This window comes from Myxocyprinus asiaticus, chromosome 39 (assembly GCF_019703515.2).
Source record: "Myxocyprinus asiaticus isolate MX2 ecotype Aquarium Trade chromosome 39, UBuf_Myxa_2, whole genome shotgun sequence".
In the NCBI taxonomy this organism is placed as follows: Eukaryota; Metazoa; Chordata; class Actinopteri; order Cypriniformes; family Catostomidae; genus Myxocyprinus; species Myxocyprinus asiaticus.
In genome coordinates this window covers 6,734,321-6,759,991 of record NC_059382.1, presented here as the reverse complement: position 1 = coordinate 6,759,991, position 25,671 = coordinate 6,734,321, and the positions used below count along the sequence as shown (strand labels likewise).

Below are 25,671 nucleotides of genomic sequence, written 5' to 3'. Positions count from 1 at the left end.
TTTAAGCTCAATATAGACATTGAACTCATTTTAACTTAACTTGCAAAAAAGCTTCCTCTTACAATGGAAGTGAATGGGGCCAATTTTTGGAGGGTTTAAAGACAGAAATGTGAAGCTCATAATTTTATAAAAGCACTTACATCAATTATTCTGTTAACCTGTTTAATCTCGTGCGACCCCGTGTCCTCGCATGGACTGCGTGTTTTGTCTTCGCTATACGCTATGCATAATTTCATTTAATTTAAACGGACTGATTTCAGTGCAGGACAATTTGGGCTGTCATTAAAGGGTTAAACTTTCGACGCACATTGAGTTATATGAGAAAACAAAATAGCGCAGGTCTCAGGGGAGTTTGTATTTTGGAGCAACACCAACAAAACTACATCTGGTAAGAAACCTCATTAAGTTTTTGCATTGAAACCTGTTTGAGTCAAAAGACTAGAGTCTCTAGTTTCATCTGATATGCCATTTTGAAAATGTCATCGATTTATCGTGAAACAGCACGCTGTTAAACAATGATCACGGAAGTGGAATATAGGGTTATTATTCCCTTAGAAATCCTATATTCACTGTGCATTATCACACAGAATCAATGAGTTCATCCAAAATCTGAAAAATTTGCTTTATATGGAGTTAGGATGAAAATAAGGTGCATTTTGAACTGTTCAGAGACCAGTGCAGAGAGACAGCACACTGGAGGTTAAGTCATCCACTAAATAGGGAGCAAGGGAGCATCATGTAACTTTTCAATGCATCCAAGTGCATCCACTCCAAACTTCCAGTCAAAAGTTTCAGGCTGCAGATGATGTTTGCACCAGCATGGTTGGCAGACATGGTACAATTGTAATCAGTACAAAGATTCAGAATGTAAAGGAAATAATTTTATTTTAACATGGTTGGCAGTGATTGGACGATGCTGGCCCTCGCTTTGAATCATAAATTATGCTAATTTCTGATTGGTAAAATGCTTCAGCTCTGGCTATAGTTTTGTATTGTTTGTTTGACTGTGCAAAGAGAGAACACTGAGATTTTGTTGACAAAGTAGACTAAAAAAAAAAAAAAAAAACATTGTAACAAAAGTCAAATCAAGCCAAATAATTTTTATTTGTAAAGTTTTTTTTATTTGTGCTTTTCCCAATACACCCAATAACCATTTTGCATGTTTATTAGGGGCTACTAGTTACAAATCTTAAAGGGAAATGGTAAATACACACAGCAGTCGCACTCCAGTCTCGGGAGGTTAAATCTTCATCGTTTTAGGGTTTATGGTGTTACATCGACATGGCAACAAAGTATATAACTTCACACAGAAAAGGTTACTAAGTGATATTTTCACACTTAAATCATGTTAACACCCATAATTTCTACGTTTTGTGGCTATACTTTTAAAACAGTGAAAATTTTAACTTCTACAAATTGCCCCCAATCACTTCCATTGTGTGATTGGCCTCCCTGTAACCCAGATTTTCATTTTTGGGTGAACTGTTCCTTTAAAAGGCAGTACAACAAATACTACCAAAATGTATAAATACTTTACACGTATTTACTTAATTGTCATGAAAATAATGTATCAGTGCTAATAATCTTAATTGTATCTTAATCATTTCTTTTGAATTTGGGGGTGAAAATGTGGCAGGGACAGTAGATATGGATATACATTTTTCTCTATTTTATTATTCTGGTCTTTTCGATTGACATCTTGGGTTTTATTTAGTGTCACTCGCTATTGAAAGAAAAATGCATTCTAAAATAGTCAACACTGAATGATGTTAGACATAATAGGGGAATAATTCCATGTTATATGTTCAACATCTTGAATGAATGAATGAACGAACGTTACACATATATAGCACTTTTCTGATACTACACTCAAAGCCCTTTTCATAGTGAACAGGGGGTTCTCCTCAAACACCACCAGTGTGCAGCATCCACCTGGATGATGCGACAGCAGTCAAAGTGCACCAGTACGCTCACCATTCACCAGCTGTTAGTGGAGAGGAGGGAGTAAAGAGAAATAGCCAATTCATGGATGGGGATTACATAATACCTGCCAACATCGGATTGTGAAAAATAGGGAGATTTGGAGTAGAGTGAGCGGCAGTTCCGGTCAGTAATACTACATTGAGGATGAATAATACCAAGAAATTGACCATGTATTCCGATTGTCCCTTACCACACCTTTCACAGTTTTAGCAATAAATACTTTTTGAGTTATTAATAATAAAATGTGTAGCCTATATCCTTTTATTCTGTGAACTTTCCTGACCCATGACTTATAAAAAATATTATACTTTTTATTTCTTTGATTATTTATCTTCCTTGTGTATACATTTGTGTTGGTTTGTATGTATTTTAAAGTTTTTTTATTTATATTTTTATTTTATTTTAATTATTTATTTTTCCTTCACCTGTACTTCTTGTCTTTATGACTTAGTGATTTCATTCATACAATGTAATTGTATACATCTTATTGAAAATGTATATTGAACCTTCTGTTTAAAAAAAAAAAAAAAAAAAAAATCCACAGTTTTAGTACAATGTGTGGACTTTTCAGACAGTCCCTTACTACACCCTCCACATTATTAGCCCATTTCAGCACAACACCGTATTAAAAATGTCCAACTTATAACAATGTTAAATTACAATCTGGAACGATTTCGACATGACCCCATCTGACCAGCTTATGGGACAAATCGCATCCCGTATTGATTCGATACTGGACACATAATTTCATGTTTCAATATGGGATGATCACATATTTTAAGGGACAGGTGGCAACCCTACCTGGAGGTCTAATACTACATTCTGATGAGCAAAGTGTGGATGCAGAAAATCGTGAGTTCATCGGGAGAAATTTTAAATCGGTAGTTCAGCGGGAGGAAGTGTGGAAAAATGGGAGAAATCTGGTCAAATCAGGAGTGTTGGCAGGTATGGGATTATTAGGAAGCCATGATTGATAAGGGCATATGGGGGAATTTGGGCAGGATATACACATTATACATGTACATATATATATATATATATACACATTCAAATTACAAATAAACTACAGAATTGCATTTATTAATCTCTGTCCATCTTGGATGACTATTCATCAGTACTGCACATAAAAGGGTGTTGTCTACAGTTGTCTGTACATATATCTCATAATAGTAATGTCTACAGTTACTAATACTCATTTAAGTGATCAGATTTGTGTGGTATATTTGAAAACCTATCAGCAGTGAGGGCCCCAGTAAAAGCACACACACTTGAGACTCCATTAGTGATGTTTTAGGAACATAAAGCCTATACTTATTCTCAGAACGCTATCAACTCGCAAAGTGTCGACAGTACCCAGGGCAGAACAGACTCTCTGTGGTGAATTTAATTGGGTGCCAAAAAGCGTGTTTGATGATTGCTGATTGGATGGTGGCCCTCTTCCAAATTATTTCCTGTTAATCTGAGTTTTTGTGCTAACCAGTGTTGTATTGGACATTGTGTTACATCACGCAGCATTTTCACATTTAGTGTGAACAGACAAATTGCTTGTCGCATTGCACCTGGTCAGTACACGATGTAAGAAATCCAGAAGCATTTCTTTTATCACTTGGATTGATTCTGCTATTTGTTGGGTATGGTATGGACTGAATATTCTCCTGTCAGTGTCATTGATTGCCTGGCAAACATATGTGAACTGCTGGAGACTTTCATAAATCATTTGCTGGTTATTGTCTGTATAGCTCAGTGTGGTTTGAGTTGTTTGAATTTCAACACTGGGGTTCCATGTGGTTTCACACTTGCGACCATCTGTTTCTTGACCTCTTCTCTTTGTGAACTCTGGTGTGAAAGCAGAGTCAGGTGGCCGTTCATTCACACATGCTCTTGAGATGTGGCAAGGAATTTTAGCATCAATAATACTCCAGTTTTGGGTCAGTATCATTTATGTTTACAATGGATATCTGTTAGCAGGTGTGGACTGGCCATCGGGAGCTTTCCCGGTGGACTTCTGGGCAATGTGGATGGCCCGTTGCTACAAAAGTATAAAGAAATAATGATCAGGAACAACCCGTCCTAACGGTGATATAAGTGGCCGCCCAGGGCAGCCACGTGCCTGTGAAAGCCCCATAAATAAAAGAATAATCAGTAAACATATACTAATGTTGTTAACGTGAATTAATTTTATTTTGAAATTGACTCACTTATGGTGCAGTTCTTTGACCGTGGTCTTAACTAATAACTGCAGGTTACAACAAATACAATAACAGAAACGTAAATAAAACCACATACGATAAAGCTGTGAACAGTACGCTTGTCAAGTCATAGGGCTTGTCATGTTTTCTCAAGAATAATCTGGGGGAGGAATTCAGACACTGCCGTTACTGTATAAAGATGCAAAAAAAACTCCCACAGACTGTAAATATGAGAAATTAATCTCCAAAACATACAAACTATCCTATCTGCAAAGATCTGTCTAAGAGGTATGTATAATTTATATATATTTATACAAATTATCGATTTATCACATATGAGGTGATGTTTATAGACCCTATTTATAGTTATTACAATTTTGCACCGGTGGGGCCCCGTTGTCATGATTTTGCCTTGGTTCCCACAAACCCATGGGCCGGTTGTGGGAATGATAATCTGACGTCTCCTTTCCTTCGGCCCAAGATTCAACACAAAAATTTGAAACTGAGCCATAAAATGAAATAATTGAGCCGGTGTGTTGTGGTATGGTGTGTTGCGGTCCTGGAGTAGTGAGCCGCTCTGGACCAGAAAGTCCAGGGCCACTTTCAAGTCCTAGTCCGCCCCTGTCTGTTAGTCTCATGTAGCCAGACTTTTGAAGTATGGTCCATAGTTTATTCTGGCCAAGAACTGGCCAACTCAGTGAAGAAGAGACATCTGGATGACATGTAAAGCAATCAACCACAATTTGTTTTGGTTTACGAGCCATTTAAGAACGGTTTAACCTGAAAAAGATGACATCACAATCAGTTCATTCCAAATTCAGTACAGAACAGAGAAAATTCCCAAAAAATACATGTGTTGGCTTCGACTACTTACACCACTTGTCATTGTACAGTACAATATTTCAACGAGGTAGCTCATTTTTAAAATGCTGCTGTGTGCAGTATAAACACAGTTTGTTCGCCTAGGGCATTTTAGATCATTCAGAAAAAAAGAAAAAAAAAGCTGCTTCTGTTGTATAAATAACTAATTCAAAAAGATAGATAACATCTTTGTACTTTTGAAGAAGCTTTTACCAATGTAATGAAAACAACTTTTTGGATGATCTGAAGAAGATACTATACAGTGTTGTAATAAATTAAATACATTTTTATGAAAGTGCTGTGAGAGAAGCCTTTCATTTCCGTGGCTCATTAACACGTAATGGATGTCAAGATTTTCTCTGAAAATGACTTAAATTCCTGGTTGTTTCCCACCAAAACGTATTGTATGTCTTTAGAAGACTTGGCTTATAACACACAAACTGTGTTTTGATGTGTGTTCTGTGTGTTACTATACTTTTGTGTCCTTTTTAGGCTTTAATGTGAGTCACTATCAACTACCATTGTATTGAAAAGACAGCCCACAATATTCATTAAAACATCTGCTTTTGTGTTATATTTAAAGAAAGAAAGTCATACAGGTTTGAAATTACATGAGGGTGAGTAAATTATGACATTAATTTCATTTTTGGGTGAACTGTCCATATAAATCAAAATTCTTAAGTACAATACAGCAGTAGACATTTTGCCAACTAAGAAACACTAAATTACATTTGAGTAGAAAAGATAAGTGTGAAATTTATCAGTGGTGTCCCTCAGGGTTCTGTCCTCGGCCCATTTTCATTTCCATTTACCCAAGTGTTTTTTTCTACTTTATAACACAGCCCTCTTTTACTAATGGCTACACCACAGCAGAGAGCTTTTAGAAAATAAAATGAGCATCCTTCCATTACCTATCAGTGTCCAGGATGTGATGTCTAATGATTCTCGGTCATAAAACTTCCATTTAGGCACACATGCTCAATGCTGCAATTACATGAATGAGCACAGCTCACCTTTAACGTCCAGCTGAGCAGCTGGGCAGATCGCTGTCATAACCTGTCTCAAATGCATCGTTAACCAGATAAACATAAACAAATACAATTATGGTCTGTGTTTATGGCTGTTACTTCAACTATGGACACACTTTATGCCACAACTTTTGACTTTAAATGCATTCACTGTCATAACATTTTAAAAAACTTTGAATATTTAAACAAAGAAAGAAAGAAACATCAACCATTTTAATACTTATTGTGTGAAAATCAATTTTACCACAAATTACAACTGCCCCTCAGTTGTGGCATAATTTAAACCATGACCAACTATTTGTTTTATTGTTTTTCTATGTAAACATGCTCAAAACAGTTGTGTTTGATTGCTGCACCGCATCTTGGTGCTTTTTCAGGGTCTTGTGCAGGAGCACCTCGTTAGATGCCGTGTCAAGCTAAAGTGTAGCATTTTAAATATGTGACATTTCACTGCTCACAAAAATACAGGAAAACCGGCTGCACAGGACATCGTAATTCCTGCTGAAATATGGGAAACATAATCAAAGGCAATATATCTGTTGCTAAACACTCAGTCATGGTGAACATATGCAAGGGTGCATTGTTACTATGACAACTAATGTAAACCTGCTAGCAAAAGCAACTGCAGTCTGAACAGAGAGAAAATGGATCTGTCCACAAATAACCTGCAGTTTGAATAGTCAGTCAAAAAAATCAGATTTTTCTGCAGTGTGAACAAAGCCAAAGAGAAAAGTGCAAATTTGAAGGGTAGTACAGAGTGGATGTGATAAATAAAACATTGTGCCTGCGCTGTCAGGTCTTGTAGAGACCGCAGAGTGAATGTTTGGTCACTCCCCTGGAAAAGCCTGTCAGAGTTAGGGGCTTTTATTTTTCTAAGTGGTTGTTGTTTGAAAGCATAAAGTCCTTGAGCATCATTTCAGTGTTAACTGAGGAACAACATTATCTCTCTGAGTGAAGAAACAGACACATTAGGCTTGTGAAGACTCGGTGAATGTGTTTGCTAAAGAGAGTGAGGCAAAAGAATTCAGGACAAAGGCAGATTATCATTAAATAGAGCCTTAATGTATCTCTATTCAACTGGCTCTCTCAAGCTTGCCTATATAGTTTGTTCATGTATTGTGAAGTATTTCAAACCACCAACACATACATTAAATACAGCATTATAACCCCTACTTGCAAACACCCACTTGTGCTCAACTCAATCAGTTTTTGTATGAAGTGAAATCAAACTTGACCCTATTTACTTTCTTAATGCTCAATCAGTCTTACTATGCGTTATTTGTCTCTGGATGTTATTACAGGGACAACATTTTTTTTGTTTTTACCAGAATGTAATTACTTGCTCTGCCTCTGAAACAACTTTCCTTTTTGGCTAATGTTGTGAATCAAAATACATTTTTTAACCCCTCCACTCTAACCACCCAAATCGTTTATAAGGTCAAAAGTGTATATATATATATATATATATATATATATATATATATATATATATATATATATGTAAAGTATACAGTATATACCTTATGTCTATGTGCTTGAGCAGTTGTGTGTGTGTGCGAGAGAGAGAGAGAGAGTGTGTGTCTTTCTAGTCTTAAATATAAACCGTGTGCATTAGAATAATAAAAAGACAATGACCTGATAGACCAGCTGCTGAATAAAATAAGGTCCCAGATGCACTGTCTCCCATTTAGAGGTCACTGTTCATGTATACTGCGATCTCTCTCTATCTCACTCTCTCTCGGCTCCAGCAGGGTTGAGGTGTCTTTAATTAGCTAACAATGAGCCGTGAATCTCAATTACTGTATGTTCCACAAGGTCAGAGCTGAGTGGTAAACAGTGACTCACAGTGAATCTGAACCCTACAACATTAGCAGAACAAATATGGTTTTTCGTTTGTGTGTAATCCAGTTATACTACTACTGAAATACTACTGAATCATGTTTAAAATGACTCCAAATTCACAATTGGGAATGTAGGGACAAAGTTGGTATTGTGTCATAGTTTTATTTTGATATCATGTTGACTTTAACATTATGGACACGGACAAAAAAAATTGATTTGGAATGAGTTCAGTGACGGTCACATTTATCTTTGCACGGTGAAATTCCGCAGGCGAAGAAGGCGTGGACGGACATTGAGCACGTGTGAAACCAGCAACAAATAAATTGAGAAGCAGCCTCTTTTTAGTGCTGCACTTTATGCTCTGTAAGAGAGAAGTTAAAAAGAAACTCACTGCTAAACTGATGTCCTTGTCCATTGTGGATATTCTGTGTAGCTGTGTACAAAGCATCGCCCACTCAGAGGTCACCGCCAAATCAAGCAGTTTCCTATTGGTGAATGCTGCGAATTCACCTGTCAAAGTTCATCAAACTTGAACTCCAGGCGAAACCTGCAGGGAGAAATTCTTCACCACCGAAAGTCCATCACGTGCAATTCATAATTGCGTGAATCCCATTGTGATGACTGTATTTTGCCCGCAGAATTTCGCCATGTGAAGGTAAATGTGACCGCGCCTTTAGACTGATTGAAATTGATAACTCATGAGTCTTTTTGACTGATTCATTCAGAGAACTGTCTCATGATTCATTCGTTTGACAGTGTAGCGTATTCAATCGCAATAAACCGGTCACACTGTGCGGTTTTTGTTTGTGTGCAAGCAGCAAGGCTAATGCAAAAAAGATATGTTGTGCATTTATCATCTTTGTATTATTTTGCGACACCCAGTGTAACTATCTCATCACATTCAATTCAAACTTCAAGCTCACAATTTAGATAAAACATAATTTCTTTGGTGCTGTAGATTTAGTGGCAGTGCAAACACTGTTGATGAGAGCAATGAGGACTTTATTGAGAGGACTTTAAATTTTCTGTAAAGCTGCTTTGAAACGATGTGTGTTGTAAAAAGTGCTATACAAATATGACTTGACATGACTTGACTTGTTAGAGGGGCTGTTCACACCAAATGCGTTCTTGTGTCCGTAAACATGCCATAACATGTACAGTAACATATAACAAAGACGTCTTTGACCGTTGCACCATGTTTTTTTTTTTTTTTTTTCAGCATCTTGCACGCTGTGTCAAGTTAAAAAATAACGGCAACTTTTGAAAACGGTTCTCAAGACATCTGCGTTCTGATATTCATGCTGTTTCGATTTTTTATTTAATTTTATTTATTTATTTATTTACAATTTTTAAGTCTGAATGGCTCCCTAAAGTTTTTCTTACTACAGTGTTCTGTCCACATTGGCTAAAAAATGCAGAAGTTCAAGAAAAGCTGATGGAACCAGACATCAGCAAATTCATTCATTTACAGATTTTTTTATTTTATTTTTTTAGTTATTTTCCAGCTCTACATGTTATGGTGTGACCTGTCACTCTAAGGAATTTTCAGCCATTAACAGCATAGATGTGTTGGATTTTTCTGTGTGTAATCCTCAAAACTCCCTACTCTCCTTCCTTTTTCTCCAATATAATAACAAGAGTGTTTTTTTAATTTCTGTACTCTCTCACGGTTTCTTCTAGAGAAGAATGTGACATCAGAGTTAGCAGGTTGTGAATTATGGGAGAAATTGAAACTTTTCTCGGGCAGGATCGAAAAAACAGGTGTACTACGAGGATGAAAGACAGCCCATAAATTAAAGGCAATGAGAGCTCTAGTGCAATAGGAAGGGGGCAGTGGAGGGGCTCTTGGGATCTGATGGAGGTCAAAAGGTCATAAGTCAGCCCAGGAACGGACTTATGGAGTTAAAAGCAGATCAGGAAGTCTTTGAAGGAGATTTTGCTTTGCTTTACAGTCCTTAGGTGTCCACTTTTTCGCACACATGTGGGCAAATATTGAGTGTGCTTACATACACTGCTGTATTAAAATACCCTGTAGCAAACAATCAGCTTGGCTTGTCATCTGATACAGTTTCAAAATAAGACAACTAGGGACTGTGGTCTCCGAGCATAGTGACATAATAATAGCCAATATCATTTAAAGCTGACAGCGTGAAAGCAAACCAAAAAGTCAGTTAATCAAGAAAACCACCTTCGGGGGGGCCTGGGTAGCTCGGTGAGTATTGACGATGACTACCACCCCTGGAGTCGCGAGTTCGAATCCAGGGCGTGCTGAGTGACTCCAGCCAGGTCTCCTAAGCAACCAAATTGGCCCGGTTGCTAGGGAGGGTAGAATGACATGGGGTAACCTCCTCGTGGTAGCTATAATGTGTGGTTCTCGCTCTCGGTGGGCCACGTGGTGAGTTGTGCTTGGATGCCGCGGAGAATAGTGTGAAGCCTATACATGTGATATGATGTGATAAGATGCGCGGATTGACGGTGTCAGACATGGAGGCAACTGAGATTCGTCCTCCACCACGGGGATTCACTACATCATCACGAGGACTTAGAGCGCACTAGGAATTGGGCATTCAAATTGGGGAGAAAAAAAAAAAAGAAAAATGCATATTATAGGTCGACCGATAGTGGATTATAGTGGATAACTAAAGTAGTGGAAAAGGCAGATAACCGTTTGGTCGGCCAATAGTTTTTAAAAATGTACATTTATGGAATGATAAAACATTTTTTATTCTTTGCTTACTATGTCAGGCGACAAGAATCTAAAATAAATAAGCAGTTTATTGTGCAACCAAAATCCCAATAAAACCTGAAAAAAAATGAAGATTTGGTCTATAACGTGCAACTTTTAACTATAAATAAGCCTGGAATACACTGGGGACTCTTATTTTAAAATGACAGAGACTTGGCTCCAATGCAATGATCTGTATGCAAATATTTAACAAATACAGCTTTGCATAGCCTATATATTCACCAGATGAAGAGTTTTGTATAGATATATTTCACCATATATCTATCTTTTTTTTTTGTTTTTTTTTTTTTATTATTGAAGAATAAGAAAAACTATCGGCATAGATTTTTGCTGATAACTGATAGTTCTAAAAAGCAACTATTGGCACTGATTAATCGGTCAATTGAATCCATCTTAACTAGGGTTGCCAGACATCCCATTTTTCCCAGGACAGTCCCGTATTTAAGCACTTTTTCTAGTGTCCCAACTTATTCTGAAACAATTGTGTTTTGTCCCGTATTTCCCCTCTCCTAACATTTCCCTATGCGGATTTCTCAGTCTCGTGAGTATTCTAATCAAAAGTAGCCAAGGATACGACTTGTAAAACAATAAAATAACACTGTGTTATTTAAAGTACATGACTGGATTAAACTATGCAATCACAGTCCCTTATCAATAGACGTCCAGTTAGTGAACTGATTGAAGAGTCAGTTTGAAAGAGCACACAGATGAAATTGCGGCTGGAAAAATATCAAGGAAGCGCGCATGTACATTTAATGAGGATCTTCAAAAAGAGTTTACATTTCTAAAAAAGAGTCACAGACAGAGCCTAGTAAAGTGACGTGTGAGATTTGTGGAGCTCGCTTTTCCATCGCCCATGGAGGCCGCACCGACATCACGCAGCATGTTCATACAAAAAAAAAAAAAAAAACATGTGGATGCTTCTAAAAGTAAGTGTGGTGTGGCACACTTACTTTTAGAAGCATCCACAAGTGTTAGCGATTTTTATTTTTTTATTATTATTATTATTTATTGTTTTTGTGAAGCAAAGTTCCGAATCTGACAAGGTTCACTCAAGTGAAGGACTTTTTGCTTATCATTCTGTTGTTCACGGCCATAGCTTTGCACATTCATGACCTGAGAAAAGTCTTGCAGGCCAGGCTGGAGGAATCATTCCTACCCTCTGACATTAAAAAGCAGTTGGATGCCCTGGTTGAAGCTGGTGACATGTGAGCGGATGATTTCTTTTGTGCAGTGAGAAACTTTATTTCAGCATCGGTGGATTACCCCCAAAATTGGAGCCGCTCATTGGAGAACACAGAAAAACTTGAGTGGGCCCTACTGAGAGACATCCCAGAGTGGAAACACATTCAGATCAGCCTCGAACACTTCTACTCCAGAATCCCCGCTCTCAGTTTGATTGATGAAACCACGCTCTTTGATGAGTGAGCTTGCGTGAAAACATTGTCACTCATCGCATCACTGAGTGGTACATGAACAAGACGGCCGTGTCTGAGAGATGGACAGATGTTTTTCGTGAGCTGGAGAGCAAGACCATCAACTTCAGAGTCTTAGCCAATGTTGTGGAATTTGTTTTATGCCTGCCTGGGACATCTGCATCTGAGGAGCGCGTGTTCTCATTAATGAGCGCAGCATGGACACCGGATAAATCTCGAATCAGTGTAACAGTCATGAAGGCAATGCTTTTCGTACGTCTTAATTTTGGACTGGACTGCTCTGCATTTTACGATAAACTCTTGAAAGACAAGCGCACTGAGAAAAATTGCTGCCAGCGAAAACTACAAGGTGACAACAGTTACAGATGTGGATACACCCTCTACTTCGTATTAATCTGTGCCTAGGTAAGGATAAGTCAATTTCATTTTTGCTGGGAGGGGGCTGTCCTGTTTTCCACAAGCAGGAATCTGGTCACCCTAATCTTAACATACCATATCTCTGAGACAGGGGCAAAATGATCTGTCCCAGGCTTTAAAGTTTAAAAAATGAATTTTATCAAAGTTAAATACTTTTGTATGTGCTACAAATGACATGTTTTAGCCACTGGACACCAAAGCCATTGTTTCTTGTGTTTTTTTTTTACCATACGTCATTGATGTCAGCAACACCATATTTGATTTGAGAGCTCCATTTTTGCTATCCATATGACTTATATAGTGCATTTCAAAGCCAAGAATACATAAACACTGGGGAGTTGTGGAGGCCTTGCACTAATTTGTCTTTTTGTCTGAAAAATGTATGGCATAACACAGCTAGACTGTATAGTTGTCTGTGGGAGCCAAAACATATTTGAGTAAGATTCTCACCAACAAACTGTAATTGTCGTTGCATGTATTGTTGAAGTGCAGTGCTAGCTGTCAACATATTGAAACCTTTTTCATTTTCAAAAATGTTTCTGCTAGATAAATCAACATTCACACATAATTAGGTGCCCTGATGTACTGTTTTAGGACGCTAGGTCTTTTATTATGATTTACTGTATAATTCAGAGCACACACCAAAATACTCTTGTGCAAAAGTGCCATACGTTTTTACAAGCACTAGGCAGAGCAAAATCTGGCCACAATAAGGAGTGGAAAGGCACAGCTACCATTTCTGTTTAAATTTATGACAGAAAAGACATTATGTGATGTCATAATGAAGTGTAAATTGACATAGATTACTGAGTGTGGTTTCCAATGGGACTTTTTTTTTTCTCTTTAGGAATATTTGTGTGAACACAAAAGTCCCAGCATGCAAGGTCTGTTCATCTGAGACTTCAATTGCTTTGTTACAGAAGCACACAACTTGTTTTTGTCTTAAAAGAAAAGAAAGATATAAAAAAAACAAAAAAAAAAAAACAAATATATACATGCTGTTAAAGCTGCACGCAAAATACCAAAAGATACATCAGTTAACTCAAATTGCTTAGACTGCAGTTTTACTAAACCTTGTGAAGGATGGCTGATTTTTGTCATGGCTAAGATGAGTAGATATAAGGAAATGAATGGCGCAGCCGTCCATGCTTCTAATCTGAATAAAGAAGACAGACAGTTCATGGCCACAGTAATTCTAATTAACATGCTAATTGGAAATTTGAAGACAAACAATGGGGGGTGAGCAAGTTACTTCAGTTGCTACTTCCTTTTTTTGTGGTTTTGTATAGTGAGAGACATGCGGAAATAAAGCTTTTGTTTTGGACAATTTTAAACACGTTATTATTTAGACTGTTAATTAAATAGTGGCTGTCGACTGCAGCCACATTTAAATAATTGTGAGGCAATTTAAGAAATAAATGAAAGAGGGTTATATCAGCAGTAGACGTCTGCCACCAGGCCATACTTGCGGTATCATTTTACATGATATATTAAATATAAAATAATATAATATAATGTGGCAAAAAAGTGAAAATAGCACTGTAACATTAAACTAGATTTTTACATATTGAAGAAAACGTGAGTGGTGTTGTGGTTGGTTGCCAAGGCATTGCAATGCGGTTGCTAGGGTGTTCCGTTTGGTTGCTAGTGGTTGTTTACTGGTCCAAGTCAAATGGACTCGACTCAAAGTCTATGATAATTCTGGTCCCTCAATATGGCTCGGGTCCCTTCTTCAGTATGTTTATGGGATTTTTTCTACCTAAAATGTTAAAATATTTATTGTTTCAAAAGTATAGTCACAACATGTAAACTGTTTGCATGTTAACATGATTTTAGTATGATAAAATCACTTAATACTCACCTTTTCTCTAAGTTGTATCCGATTTTACTATTTTGTTGCCATGACGACGTAACACCATAAACCCGAAAATGATTTAAACAACTTTCTAACTCAATTAATACAGTTTTGTGATAAAGTTAATAACAGTTTTAATAGAAGTATTAATGTAACTTATTTTATCAAATTATAAGTTTCACTTTTCTGCCTTTAAACTAGCAGTAAACCGATATATCTGTTTTACCGATTAATCGTTGCCAATAGTTGCTTTTTGATTATCGGCAAAAATCTATGGTGATAGTTGTTTTTATTTTTTTGTTTTTTTATTGTGTCTCCAACTGCATATCCTGTGAATTATAATAAACCTTATTCCTCATTAAACCTCATCTAGTGAAATAAAAAGGCAATAAAATCTTAACTTTGTAAATGCTTTAATATAGAGCACAGTAACGGAGATAAGTCTCCATCATTTCAAAATAAAGAGTCCCTTGAATGTTTCTATCGTAACTATTGTTAAGTTAAAAGTCCCTCGTCATGCACCAAATCTTTAATTTGTTCTTGTTATTATTTTTGTTGCACAATAAACTGCATCTGTAATTTTATTCGTTTTAGACTCTTGTAGCATCTAAGTCCATGCTTGTCAAGTACATTTACATTTATGCATTTGGCAGACGCTTTTATCCAAAGCGACTTACAGTGCACTTATTACAGGGACAATTCCCCCAGAGCAATCTGGAGTAATGTGCCTTGCTCAAGGACACAATGGTGGTGGCTGTGGGGATCGAACCAGCAATCTTCTGATGACCAGTTATGTGCTTTAGCCCAGTAAGAATTTTTTGCACATTCAATAAATCGATTTTTAAAACTATCTATGCATAAACTATCTATTCTAAATCAGAATGATGCCACAAATGCTGTTGAATGAACTTAACTTGTATTGAACCCGGAGTATTCCTATTACTGTGATTCTTGTTTAACGAACAGTACTAAAGTATAGACTTGATAACATGCCAAATACTGTAGTAGTGAACATGTGCCCCTGTTTGTGAGGCTCTTTTGATGGCATCACACCACATTTCAAATGACATATGAAAACAACATAGTACTGGCAGAACTGACATGAGAAATGACAGCTATGCAAAAATAATACAGCTGACTGTTATCTTTATAGCTGATAGACGATTGCCCATAATGTTCAAAGGCATACGGATCCCGAACTGTTCCATAACATCACTACAGAACTGGATGCATTGGTGACAGATGTTGACCATCAGGACACTGTTCTTTCATCAGTTTACCCTAGCATAGAAAAGTTGCAAAAATGTTTTGCGTTTCAGCAGATTTAGTGTGGTAAAAGGAGCTAATGCATTATGAACACCATGATGACCATGATCATTGCTTTTTGTTTTGAAAGCATTGTTTATAAAAAAGAAAACTAGAAAGAAGCTGGGAAAGGATAGTGGGGATATATTTTGCTCTGTTCAGTGCATTTGGCTCAGAAGATGGTAATGGGGGTAAGCCAGTCAGCACTTTGAATTAATTCAACTAGTCCACAGTAGCCAATAAGTGAAGGCGGTGGTGTAGCAATGTTCAATTTGTGAATTAATCATTCTAGGGATGTCAATTTTCAGACATTTCCATAATCGATCGTCATGGAAATTAACGTTCAATTAATTGCGATTAATCGTTAATATCGCAAAACGCGCATGGGGGACTCCAAATAAAATGTGGATGTAGCCTATTGTTTAAATATAATTTACGTTAATACACTTAAGGAATGCAAGTATTGGCATTTTCCTCTTAAAATATTCTTAGTTCAGTGTATTTTAATACATTTAGGCTGTGTTTAGTACAAATTTGTGAATTGTTTAATTACTGTTAATGAATTAGGCTACTGTTAAAAATAACTTGTATACAAGATATATCACTTATATTTGAATTCATTTAACTTCACGTTGTGGATCGTGGGATATTTCGGACCTTTGGACTTATTTTTTTTTACTTGAAATTGTCAAATCATATCATGTTTCGTAAACATAGTCAAGTCAAGTCATTTTTATTGGTATAGAGCTTTTCACAACACACATCATTTAAGCTTTACAGGAAATCATGCATTAAAAAAATAAATTTAAAAAAATGAAATAAAGCCTTAGAGTGATGATTGTGTAGTTTGATTAAATATGATTGTAAATTGTGTATAATAATAAAATAATTAAATAATAATTGCATTAAGAACCCCTGTGAGCAAGCTGAAGGCGACTGTGGCAAGGAACACAAAACTCCGTAAGATGTTGGTTAATGGAGAAAAATAACCTTGGGGGAAACCAGGCTCACTGTGGGGGCCAGTTCCCCTCTGGTTAAACAATATGAATATAATGCCAATATTAGTTATATGTGTGCAGTGCAAGTCATGGTTTAAAATTTGTAAATTAAGTTAGCGTTAAGGTCCAGTGTTAATACATTTTTTTAAAAAATAAAAAAAATATGAACTTTAAGATTAATGACTAATGTAGTACTTATCATGCCGTTTTTAAGGTGACGATGGTGAGAAGTCAGCTGAATCTTCATGCTTTCCCGGCGATCACTGACGTAATTGTAGGTTGGGGTGAAACAAGGAGATCAACAGTGCTTGGTGTCATGTACTTTAACACACTATCACAGTGTGTGCAGAAAACATTAATGTTCATTTAAAGAGAAACGCTCCAAAGTGTTTACATTGAGCACGCTTCATCTCGCATCTGTGCGTCTTCTGTGAACCGGATAATGACATGCAGCCTGCAAGCGCCCTCTAGCGGCGAGTGACTGTATAGTCAGCCTTATCAACATCTGCTGGCTTGATTTCAGAACACATTTATCCTGAAATTAATTAATCCACGATCGATAAGCTTAATTGAAGGTTAAATTGATCAAATTATTAATGACAAATAATCGATTTTCGATCAATCATTAACATCCCTAAATCATTCTTTTGAGTCTTTTTGAGACCTTTTTTTTTCTTTTTTTTTTTTTCTTTTTTTTAACTAATCGGTTGAACCAAACCAGTTATGCATTCACAAACTGGACTGAATCGGTCTGAGCAATCCTCAGTTTAATGAGTTCTTAAGCTAAGAACTGCCCAGGCCGATTCAGTGTAAATCATGAACAAATCATTCCGACCTGTTTTGTGAAGCAGTTCAACTGATTCATTAAAATAATTTGAATCAAAATAATGATTTGTTTACGGACATCATCAGCCATCACTACAGCACAGCCTTTATTTGTTGGTGGCTGGTCACTAGTTAAATGAATTCAGGATGCTCAGTGGCTCACACACAATTACATCTGCTGAGCCAAACATTGAATGTTTCTTTCGGACATGTTCGACTCGTTATGAGCCGAGTTAACTCACGGACTCATTGAACCGAAAAAACTATACAATACATAGTTAATTTTTATAAATTGTACTGTTTTCTTGTTGACCTTTCAAGACTACAGAATACAGTAACTGTGTGGACCATGGAAATGAGGCAAGTAAATAGTGTATTTTGTAATCATACATGGGTTAAAAGAGGTCTTTTTAACCTGAAGCACCACATCACATCACATCCTACATGTTAGGCACTGACAGCCGTGATGAAGACGTTGTTTTTGTGACTTTTTGTAATGAAATGTCTCATACTGGTGAAATATTTTAATTTGTTTTATGACCTGTAATTATGCCGTCAACAGCCCTTCAGTGAAGACTCAAGTAAAAACAAGTTTAGGTTTGATTATATGATGGGTCCAAATAGTATGATAACAAAAGAGGCTTTTGAAAATATTTTTTTTTTTTTTTTTTGCTTTAGAAAAGTAATTTGCGTTTTATCAAGAAAGAAAAAAAAATCATCTTTCTCAAAGTTCTGACAGTGTAAAAACGTACAACAACACAATTTAATTCATATTTTATTTTTATGTTGTATTATGTACAATAAAACACTAAATCTAAAGGGGCTACTACTACTACTACTACTAATAATAATAATTATAATAATTAAAAACTTAATCTGGGATATAAAGGTTTTTATGAGTAGGACTGCACAGGTTCTTCGCTGTATTGACCAGTCAGCGTCCAGGACCGGCACTATATTGTGACGAGGAAGAGGGCGGGGCCGGGCCGTGACTACGCACGCCTGACCCCCAATTGGGCTAATCAGCCGAGGAGAGGGATAAGTACAGCGGAACACGGCAGTTCGAGAGAGAGAGAGCCACATGCAGCTGCTATGTGTGTGTTTGTGTTGTGTGTCTTTTTGTTTGCAATAAACATTATTTTGATGGTTCAGCCGGTTCCCGCCGCTTCCTTTCCCAACCTTAACTTTGTTACATTGGTGCCGAAACCCGGGAAGGAGGAGGGACGCGCTGTCGTGGAGTCCTCGCCACTGCCATCCACCCAAAGGAGCAGCCGCGGCCATCTGCCGGGGGACGGAGGAGTTGCTGCCGCTGGACGCGGAGGAACGGCCGCCTTCTGCGAGGGGAGGAGGGGCTCACTGCCGGCCGCCTGGAGTGGTGGAGCCGCTTTTCTGCGTTTAAACTAGCAGTAAACAGATATATTGGTTTTACCGATTATTTGGTGCCGATAGTTGCTTTTTGGAACTATTGTTATCGGCGAAAATCTATGCCGATAGTTTCGACTGTTTTTTTGTTTTTTTCATAATGTCTCCAACTGCATATCCTGTGAATAATAATAAACCTTATTCCTCATGAAACCTCATTTGGTGAAATATAAAAAGCTTTACTTTGTAAATGCTTTAATACAGAGCATAGTGACGGAGCCAAGACTCCATCATTTCAAAATAAGTGTCCCTTGAATGCTTCTGGCTTATTAATAGTTAAAAGTCCCTCATTATGCACCAAATGTTCATTTTTTTTCTGGTTATTACTGGGATTTTGGTTGCACAATAAACTGCATCTGAGTTCCGGTAAAAGGAATCCCCAGTGTCCCCAGCCCCAGTTGAAACTTTATCTGCTCATAAGGTTCAATCCCCACAGCCACCACCATTGTGTCCTTGAGCAAGGCACTTAATTCCAGGTTGCTCCAGGGGGATTGTCCCTGTAATAAGGGCACTGTAAGTCGCTTTGGATAAAAGCGTCTGCCAAATGCATAAATGTAAATGTAAATAATTTAACGTAGTTCCAAATATAGTCAATCACTATAGTCAAAGAGTTTCTTTCTTCATCAAAACAGAATTTAAAACTTTTAGGATTTCATTTCAGGCCTCCTCCTTTAAACAATGCAAGTGAATGTACTCCATTTTTTGATGGTCCAAAATGCATATTTAGGGTGCATCTAAATAATCCACATGACTCCAGTTGACAAAGTTCTTCTGAACACAAACAATTGATTATCAGTGTCCTGAAAAAGGTGTGTGTGTGTGTGTGTGTGTGTGTCAAAACTGACAAGGTCTAAGGTAACTCAGATAACCGCTCTGTACAATTGTGGTGAGAAGAATAGTATCTCAGAATAGCATTCTGAGATGTGGGTTGGTACTGATTTGGCGGCATGAGGGGGACCTACACAATAACAGGCAGGTGGTTTTAATGTTGTGGCTGATTGGTATATATACTTAATTGCAAGTAAAATTTGTTTTTTCAAGAGACAAAGAAATTATTATTATTTTTACTTATTTTTGCTTTGGTCTATTCGATAATCCTATAGTATGCTCAGTAACATGGTCAAAGTTGTTAAAGTGCCATACATCATTTCAAAGTGAGTTATTCTGTATAACCTAACTTCACTAACTTCATCATAAGCTATCTATCTGTCTTTCTGTTAATTTTGCACTTTTGCAACAAAGTCAGTCATCATCATGCTGGGAGTATTTTAGAACGAAACCTCAACTGTTTTGCCCACAACAAAGTGTGGCAGTGGTTAAAGATTTATGGGAGTCAGACATGAATGCAGGGTGCAATATTTCCATTTCAAAGCCTGGAGCTCTGTTGAATTAGCAGAGGTTCTGTCACACTCTTATTAAATTCAGAAAAAAATCCCCTTCTATTGTCATCTCGGCACTTTGCTAATGATGGTAGTAGCTGTAAGGCTGGGTGAGACCTCATAGTGTTGAAAGGCTTTTTTTTTTTTTTTATTTTTTTTTTTTACAGATATTCTTTGTGAAGAACCATGACCTTGAAGGAATGTATCTTGGATCTATTCAAAAAGTCTGTTTTCAAAATGAATGGATCTATCATGAATTATTTGTGTGAAAGCTGAGCTATTATGATGTTGGAAATAACAACATTAATGTGAACAGGGGAGAGGTGCTTTTTTAGCCATTCAGAAATGTTCTATGTCTGTAAATAATTTTTGCTATTACAGGATTGATGATATTGCATTGGCACCGTTGGGTCAGAAATTAAGGGAGGCTTCAGAAGAAATACCCCAAAATTCTAAATATGTCAGCAAAAAGAATTTCTCTAATGTGTTCTATATGTTCTAATCTAGGCCTAGTTATTAATAAAATATAATTTAATTTTGAGAATTTATTATAATTTTATAACTTTATAAAATATTATATTTTATATAATTTTATTGAGAATTTATGCATATTTATATATATATATATATATATATATATATATATAAACAACCCCATTCAGCCGAATTACTGACAAGCACCATTCCTCATCAGACATATTTGCTTCATTTCAAGCATGAACACATTTCCTTTTTGCACTACCACTGAGACAGGGATTCTGGTCCCGTGGGAACCAGAAAGTATTTGCGATTGCGTAAACCAAGGTGAGAGCGAATCGGAGGTTGCATTTTCACTCTAAAAATACATTCTTACTATACAAATAGTTTACTTTCTTACTATACTAATAGATAGGTTTGGGGTTTGAGTGAGGGGGCAGAGACAATAAAATATGAATTTCTGTTGACTGTATTAAATCAACTAAAATTAAAAATACAACTCACTTTTGGTGCCACTCTGTGGACATTTAACACAGAAACTAGAGCTCACACGTGCCCATGTGTTCAACAACACTCCCAGCTTCTCTCACTGGGGGCAATGATAAAATTTCCAGTAAGACCGATTTCAGCAGCACAACATTCAATCTTGCCAAATTTATAGTGTGATAGTATATAGTATAGAGTAGAAAGTTGAGATCCACACTAATCTGTTTTCGTGATTGTTTTGTTTTTGTTTCAACAATCTGTATTCAGTGTAACTTCTTCATTTTCCATAGTATACAGTACTAGAATGCTTTTGTTTGTTTTTGGTGGAGGGAAATGCTGTTCCAGTGTGGATGACAGGCGTAAACATGGCAAAATCAATGCTTTTTCAAATGAAAACAATGTGGACATGGCTTAAGACAAAGTTGATACTTTAGTGAACCATTACAAAGAGTTACATTAAGTCTCCTTAGCAATGAGGAGCGAACTCCAAGCAATAACATTTTACTCTGGGCCAATACTAACAACCTCAATGGCACTGAAGATACAGTATGTAGATGGCCACAACTTAATATCAAGATGCCAGATGGTCTGTTGCTCCTAAGCTTTCTGAAACCACCCTCTATCTCCTGCCATTTCTCCCCCATTCCCTGTATGTCTCTTTACAGAAGGAAAACCTCGGCTGTAGTCTCTCATTATGATGCTTGGGTTCCTGCCCACTGTGTGTACCACAATATCTTCATATGCATAATTCCTCCCATGGTAATTTTCAATTGGAGCTAATCAGACCCACAGAGAACCACGGACCCTGGTGTGGCCCGGCTGGAGCCCTGATAATATACACTTATGAGCTCTCATGCACTGGCTCTGTTCTTGTCATCAGATATTGTGTAATATAGTCGTCCCACAGTCAACAAACCCCAAATTCTAGCTTCCCCTACATTAATACTTCAGACAGAGCATTTATATTTCAACACAATATAATACACACATAGTTTTGTGATTGAGAAGATATGATATCAACATTTTTATGTATATCTTTGAGCTTTCTATGTCAATTAGATTTATTTGAGGTCATTGTTTTTTAATGTGGTAGTGTTCCATAAGCATATCTTTGGTCTGAAGTTGGTTTTAGTAGTTATAGGCAGGCTGACTTGGACTCAGCGGCCTTTTATCTAGAGATGGTTATCACCAACCGCCTCATGATATGCATCATGATACATAAAGTATCTCACAATTCAGTACATCACAAGACATGGTATCATAATTGGATCATTGAAATGGCACCAAATGCGTGAGAGAGACTCCGCGTGTCCATGAAAGAAAGAGTGAATTTTCAGGCTCCGTTTGACTCTCTATTGTGGATCACAGAAGATGCGGAAATGGCGGTTTTATATTATAAACTCTGCTTCTTTATTATCAAACTGTAATAATTGGTATACGAATACGAGTAATATTAATACACAACTTAATGAATAAAAATATCAATACAAGGATCAAAAGAATCGATACAATATTGTGAGAAAAAGTATCCGTGCCCTAAAATCGGTGAAATGGGTTTAAATATGGTAAAATGTGTTAGAGCTGAGTGTACTACACTCTATTGGTAGCTGAGAACATTCAGATCTCAAATGTATCTTAAATATTTAATATATTAGCCCTTAGCAGTTTAACTAATGTCTTCAAAAGCTGCACGATCTCTTTTGGTGTGAAAAAGATAATACTTAAGCACTTTTTAACTAGAATCCAACGCTTCCGGTAAGCTTCACAAGAGGGTGGAGTTCAATCAGTCTCTCGTGGGACGGATTCACGTTGCCATGATACAGAGGTAATCTCACATTCTCCACTCAGTTGAGACATCCAGGATAAGCACATAAATGCACCATTGTGAGTAAAGAAACAGATAAATACAGATCAAAACCAACCAAGCTACTGTACAGCGTTCCTCCTCACTTGTAAACAGCGCTGCTTTCCAGTAGTGATGCACGTGCCTCAGTTCTCGCGTGTTTCAAGTGCCTATACGATTATGTCACACGCACATATCGGAAACATGATTTAGAGTTTAAAAAAAAGAGCTTAAATATTATGTTTTTCACACCAAAAGAGATCGTTTCGCTTTAGAAGACATTCATTTAACCGCTGGAGTCAATGATGTTTATGCTGACTGTCATAAACTGATATTTTCCTAATTTTCTTCAAATGTGTTCTGGTGAAGAAAGAAATACATACACACCTGGGATATCATGAGGGTGAGTAAATAATGAGAGAATTTTCATTTTTGGGTGAACTATCTCTTTTAGGGGTCAACCAATGGGTAGAACTTTGTGAGTGATGAGTGTTTCAGTTCTGTGAAGATCTGCCGGGCAATCTTCTAAATTCTTCAGGCAAAGATTTGGAGCAGATCTAGTTATAGGTTTGCTAATAATGTACATTAGGTTGATCTTGTTTAATGAGTTTTTGCACTGCAAAGAACTGGGGTTCTGGGAGCTGAATAATGGTAAAGTCTATTTATATGGTGTCAATACACAAACAGACTGTTTTGTCTCTGATGTCGATTCCATTACCTGTGTGACCTGTATGTTTGCATGCTTGCTGTTGCATGGTCGTAAAATGTATCTTCTGAGTAATGAAAATGTCCTGTAACACTGTTGAAAATGAATGAATGACTCTTGAATGTGGGAGTATCTAATGCAAGCTAAGATCAAAAGAGCCAAAAGTCTCCTGCCGGTTACGACCTTGTGATTCTGTGAACTCACTCGGTTAGATGTTTGCTGAGAAACTGCTTCGTTAGCATAAGCAGGGACAATAGTGTACCTGCTCTGCGCTAGATACAACAACAGAGCTTAGCAAACATGGATAAATTCATTAAAGTTTCATTAAACCTCTTTAAAACTCCATTTAAACACTCTAATACTATTTTAAAATGAATAGAAACTGTAACATTGTCTGGAAAGCATTCATAGTATGCTTTCGGTAGGGTGAACGAAAGGACAGACAGTATTCACACTTCTGTGAGCCCCAAGTACTCTCCAGTGACCTCCTTTTGTTTTGCCTGTCTGCCTTTTATCCTTGCAAATGATGCCAATCATCTGTTTCCCAGTCATCTGGCCAATTCTGACCCCTTTTTTATTAAACAGGCCCATTCACCTCCCCTCATACCAAATGAACCCCCTGTCAGTGCCCAACAATGGAAGTGGGCATGGCCCAGTCTGATTTATCCCACACTTGGCCATGATGGGGGCATCAGCCCCACCCCTCTGCCTGGTCCTCCTTTCTAAAGCCAACATAAAGGAGGGCTGTCAGTCCATCTTCCAGAGAATCGACATGCGCTGATTGGGGAATACAGAGCTAAATAGGGTGCATGTCAGTGACTTTGTGTGTGTATATGCGATTGGGTAGTCAAAGTTCTGTGCATGCGCTCTCTACAGGGGCATCTGCTGATAAAGGCACACATTGTCACTTCAGACATAGACACAGACATTTAGAGCATATAGAGATGCTGAACATATTGCTTGCACCTCTTTAAGCCTGTGAAGACAAGGAAAACACCATCATTTCCTTGACCTGCACCAACAAAGTCTTGGGCTTGTCAACTCTTGGCATCCTTCAATGGATTAATGGCTCATAATTGATGATTAAGACCCAGGAGCACAATACACCCATTTTTTTTTTTTTTTTTTTTGACTTTTTTTGACTTTTTTGAGACCAATATACGGTGTAAAGTTTCTGTTGAGTTGTTGATAATTATGCAGTTTGGAGGTTGCAACTGGAGATGGAGATATTTTAAAAGTCACTGTCTACAGAGCCTGGTTCTGCTTATATGCTGGTATCTAGGTAACTGTGGTGCTAACATGTTGCCGCTGGCCCCGTACTCTTTGCTTGGAGTCTCAGAGCATGTGTTACTTCCAACAGACACGGGGACTCAGGAGGGGACTAGCAATAGGGTCACAGAGGTCCCGACTGCAAAACACGATGATGACAACTCTCTGGGCTACACAGGTAATGCTGCTTGCATCTTATGTTACTCTTCTGTACTCACAATAGTATTTTTTACTTTTTATTTATTTATTTTATGCACAAATAATTCATTTCTATTCTTTCCATTCCAATGCATTATTATTAATGTTAGAACCTGTCTGTTGTGTTTTATTGGCGTACACCTGGATGAATGTGCTGAAAAAACAAAATGAAAAACAAAACAATAAAAACAGTGCTGAAATAAAGTGAACGAAATTTAGATTAAAATATGCATCTTTTCCTTGGGCTTTTGAACAATTAATAAAACATTCTTCAACATTTTTACAAGATCAATTTGTGAAGTCACGTGATAAGTTACTATTTTTTGGTTACAGACTTTCATTTTTCAAAAAAAAAAAAAAAATAATAATAATAATAATAATAATTCTGACATTGCTTGTTGTTCCA

General features: G+C 37.1%; 1 protein-coding gene across 1 annotated transcript in view; it reads left to right on the top strand.

Annotated features, from left to right (window-relative positions):
• The window catches only part of LOC127429840 (roundabout homolog 1-like), a 353,547-nt gene that overhangs the window by 97,706 nt on the left and 230,170 nt on the right, over positions 1-25,671 (top strand). Inside the window, exon 3 of the mRNA XM_051679115.1 lies at positions 25,159-25,245. Coding sequence (XP_051535075.1) covers positions 25,159-25,245 — 87 coding nt within the window. The remainder of the gene's footprint in view (positions 1-25,158; positions 25,246-25,671) is intronic.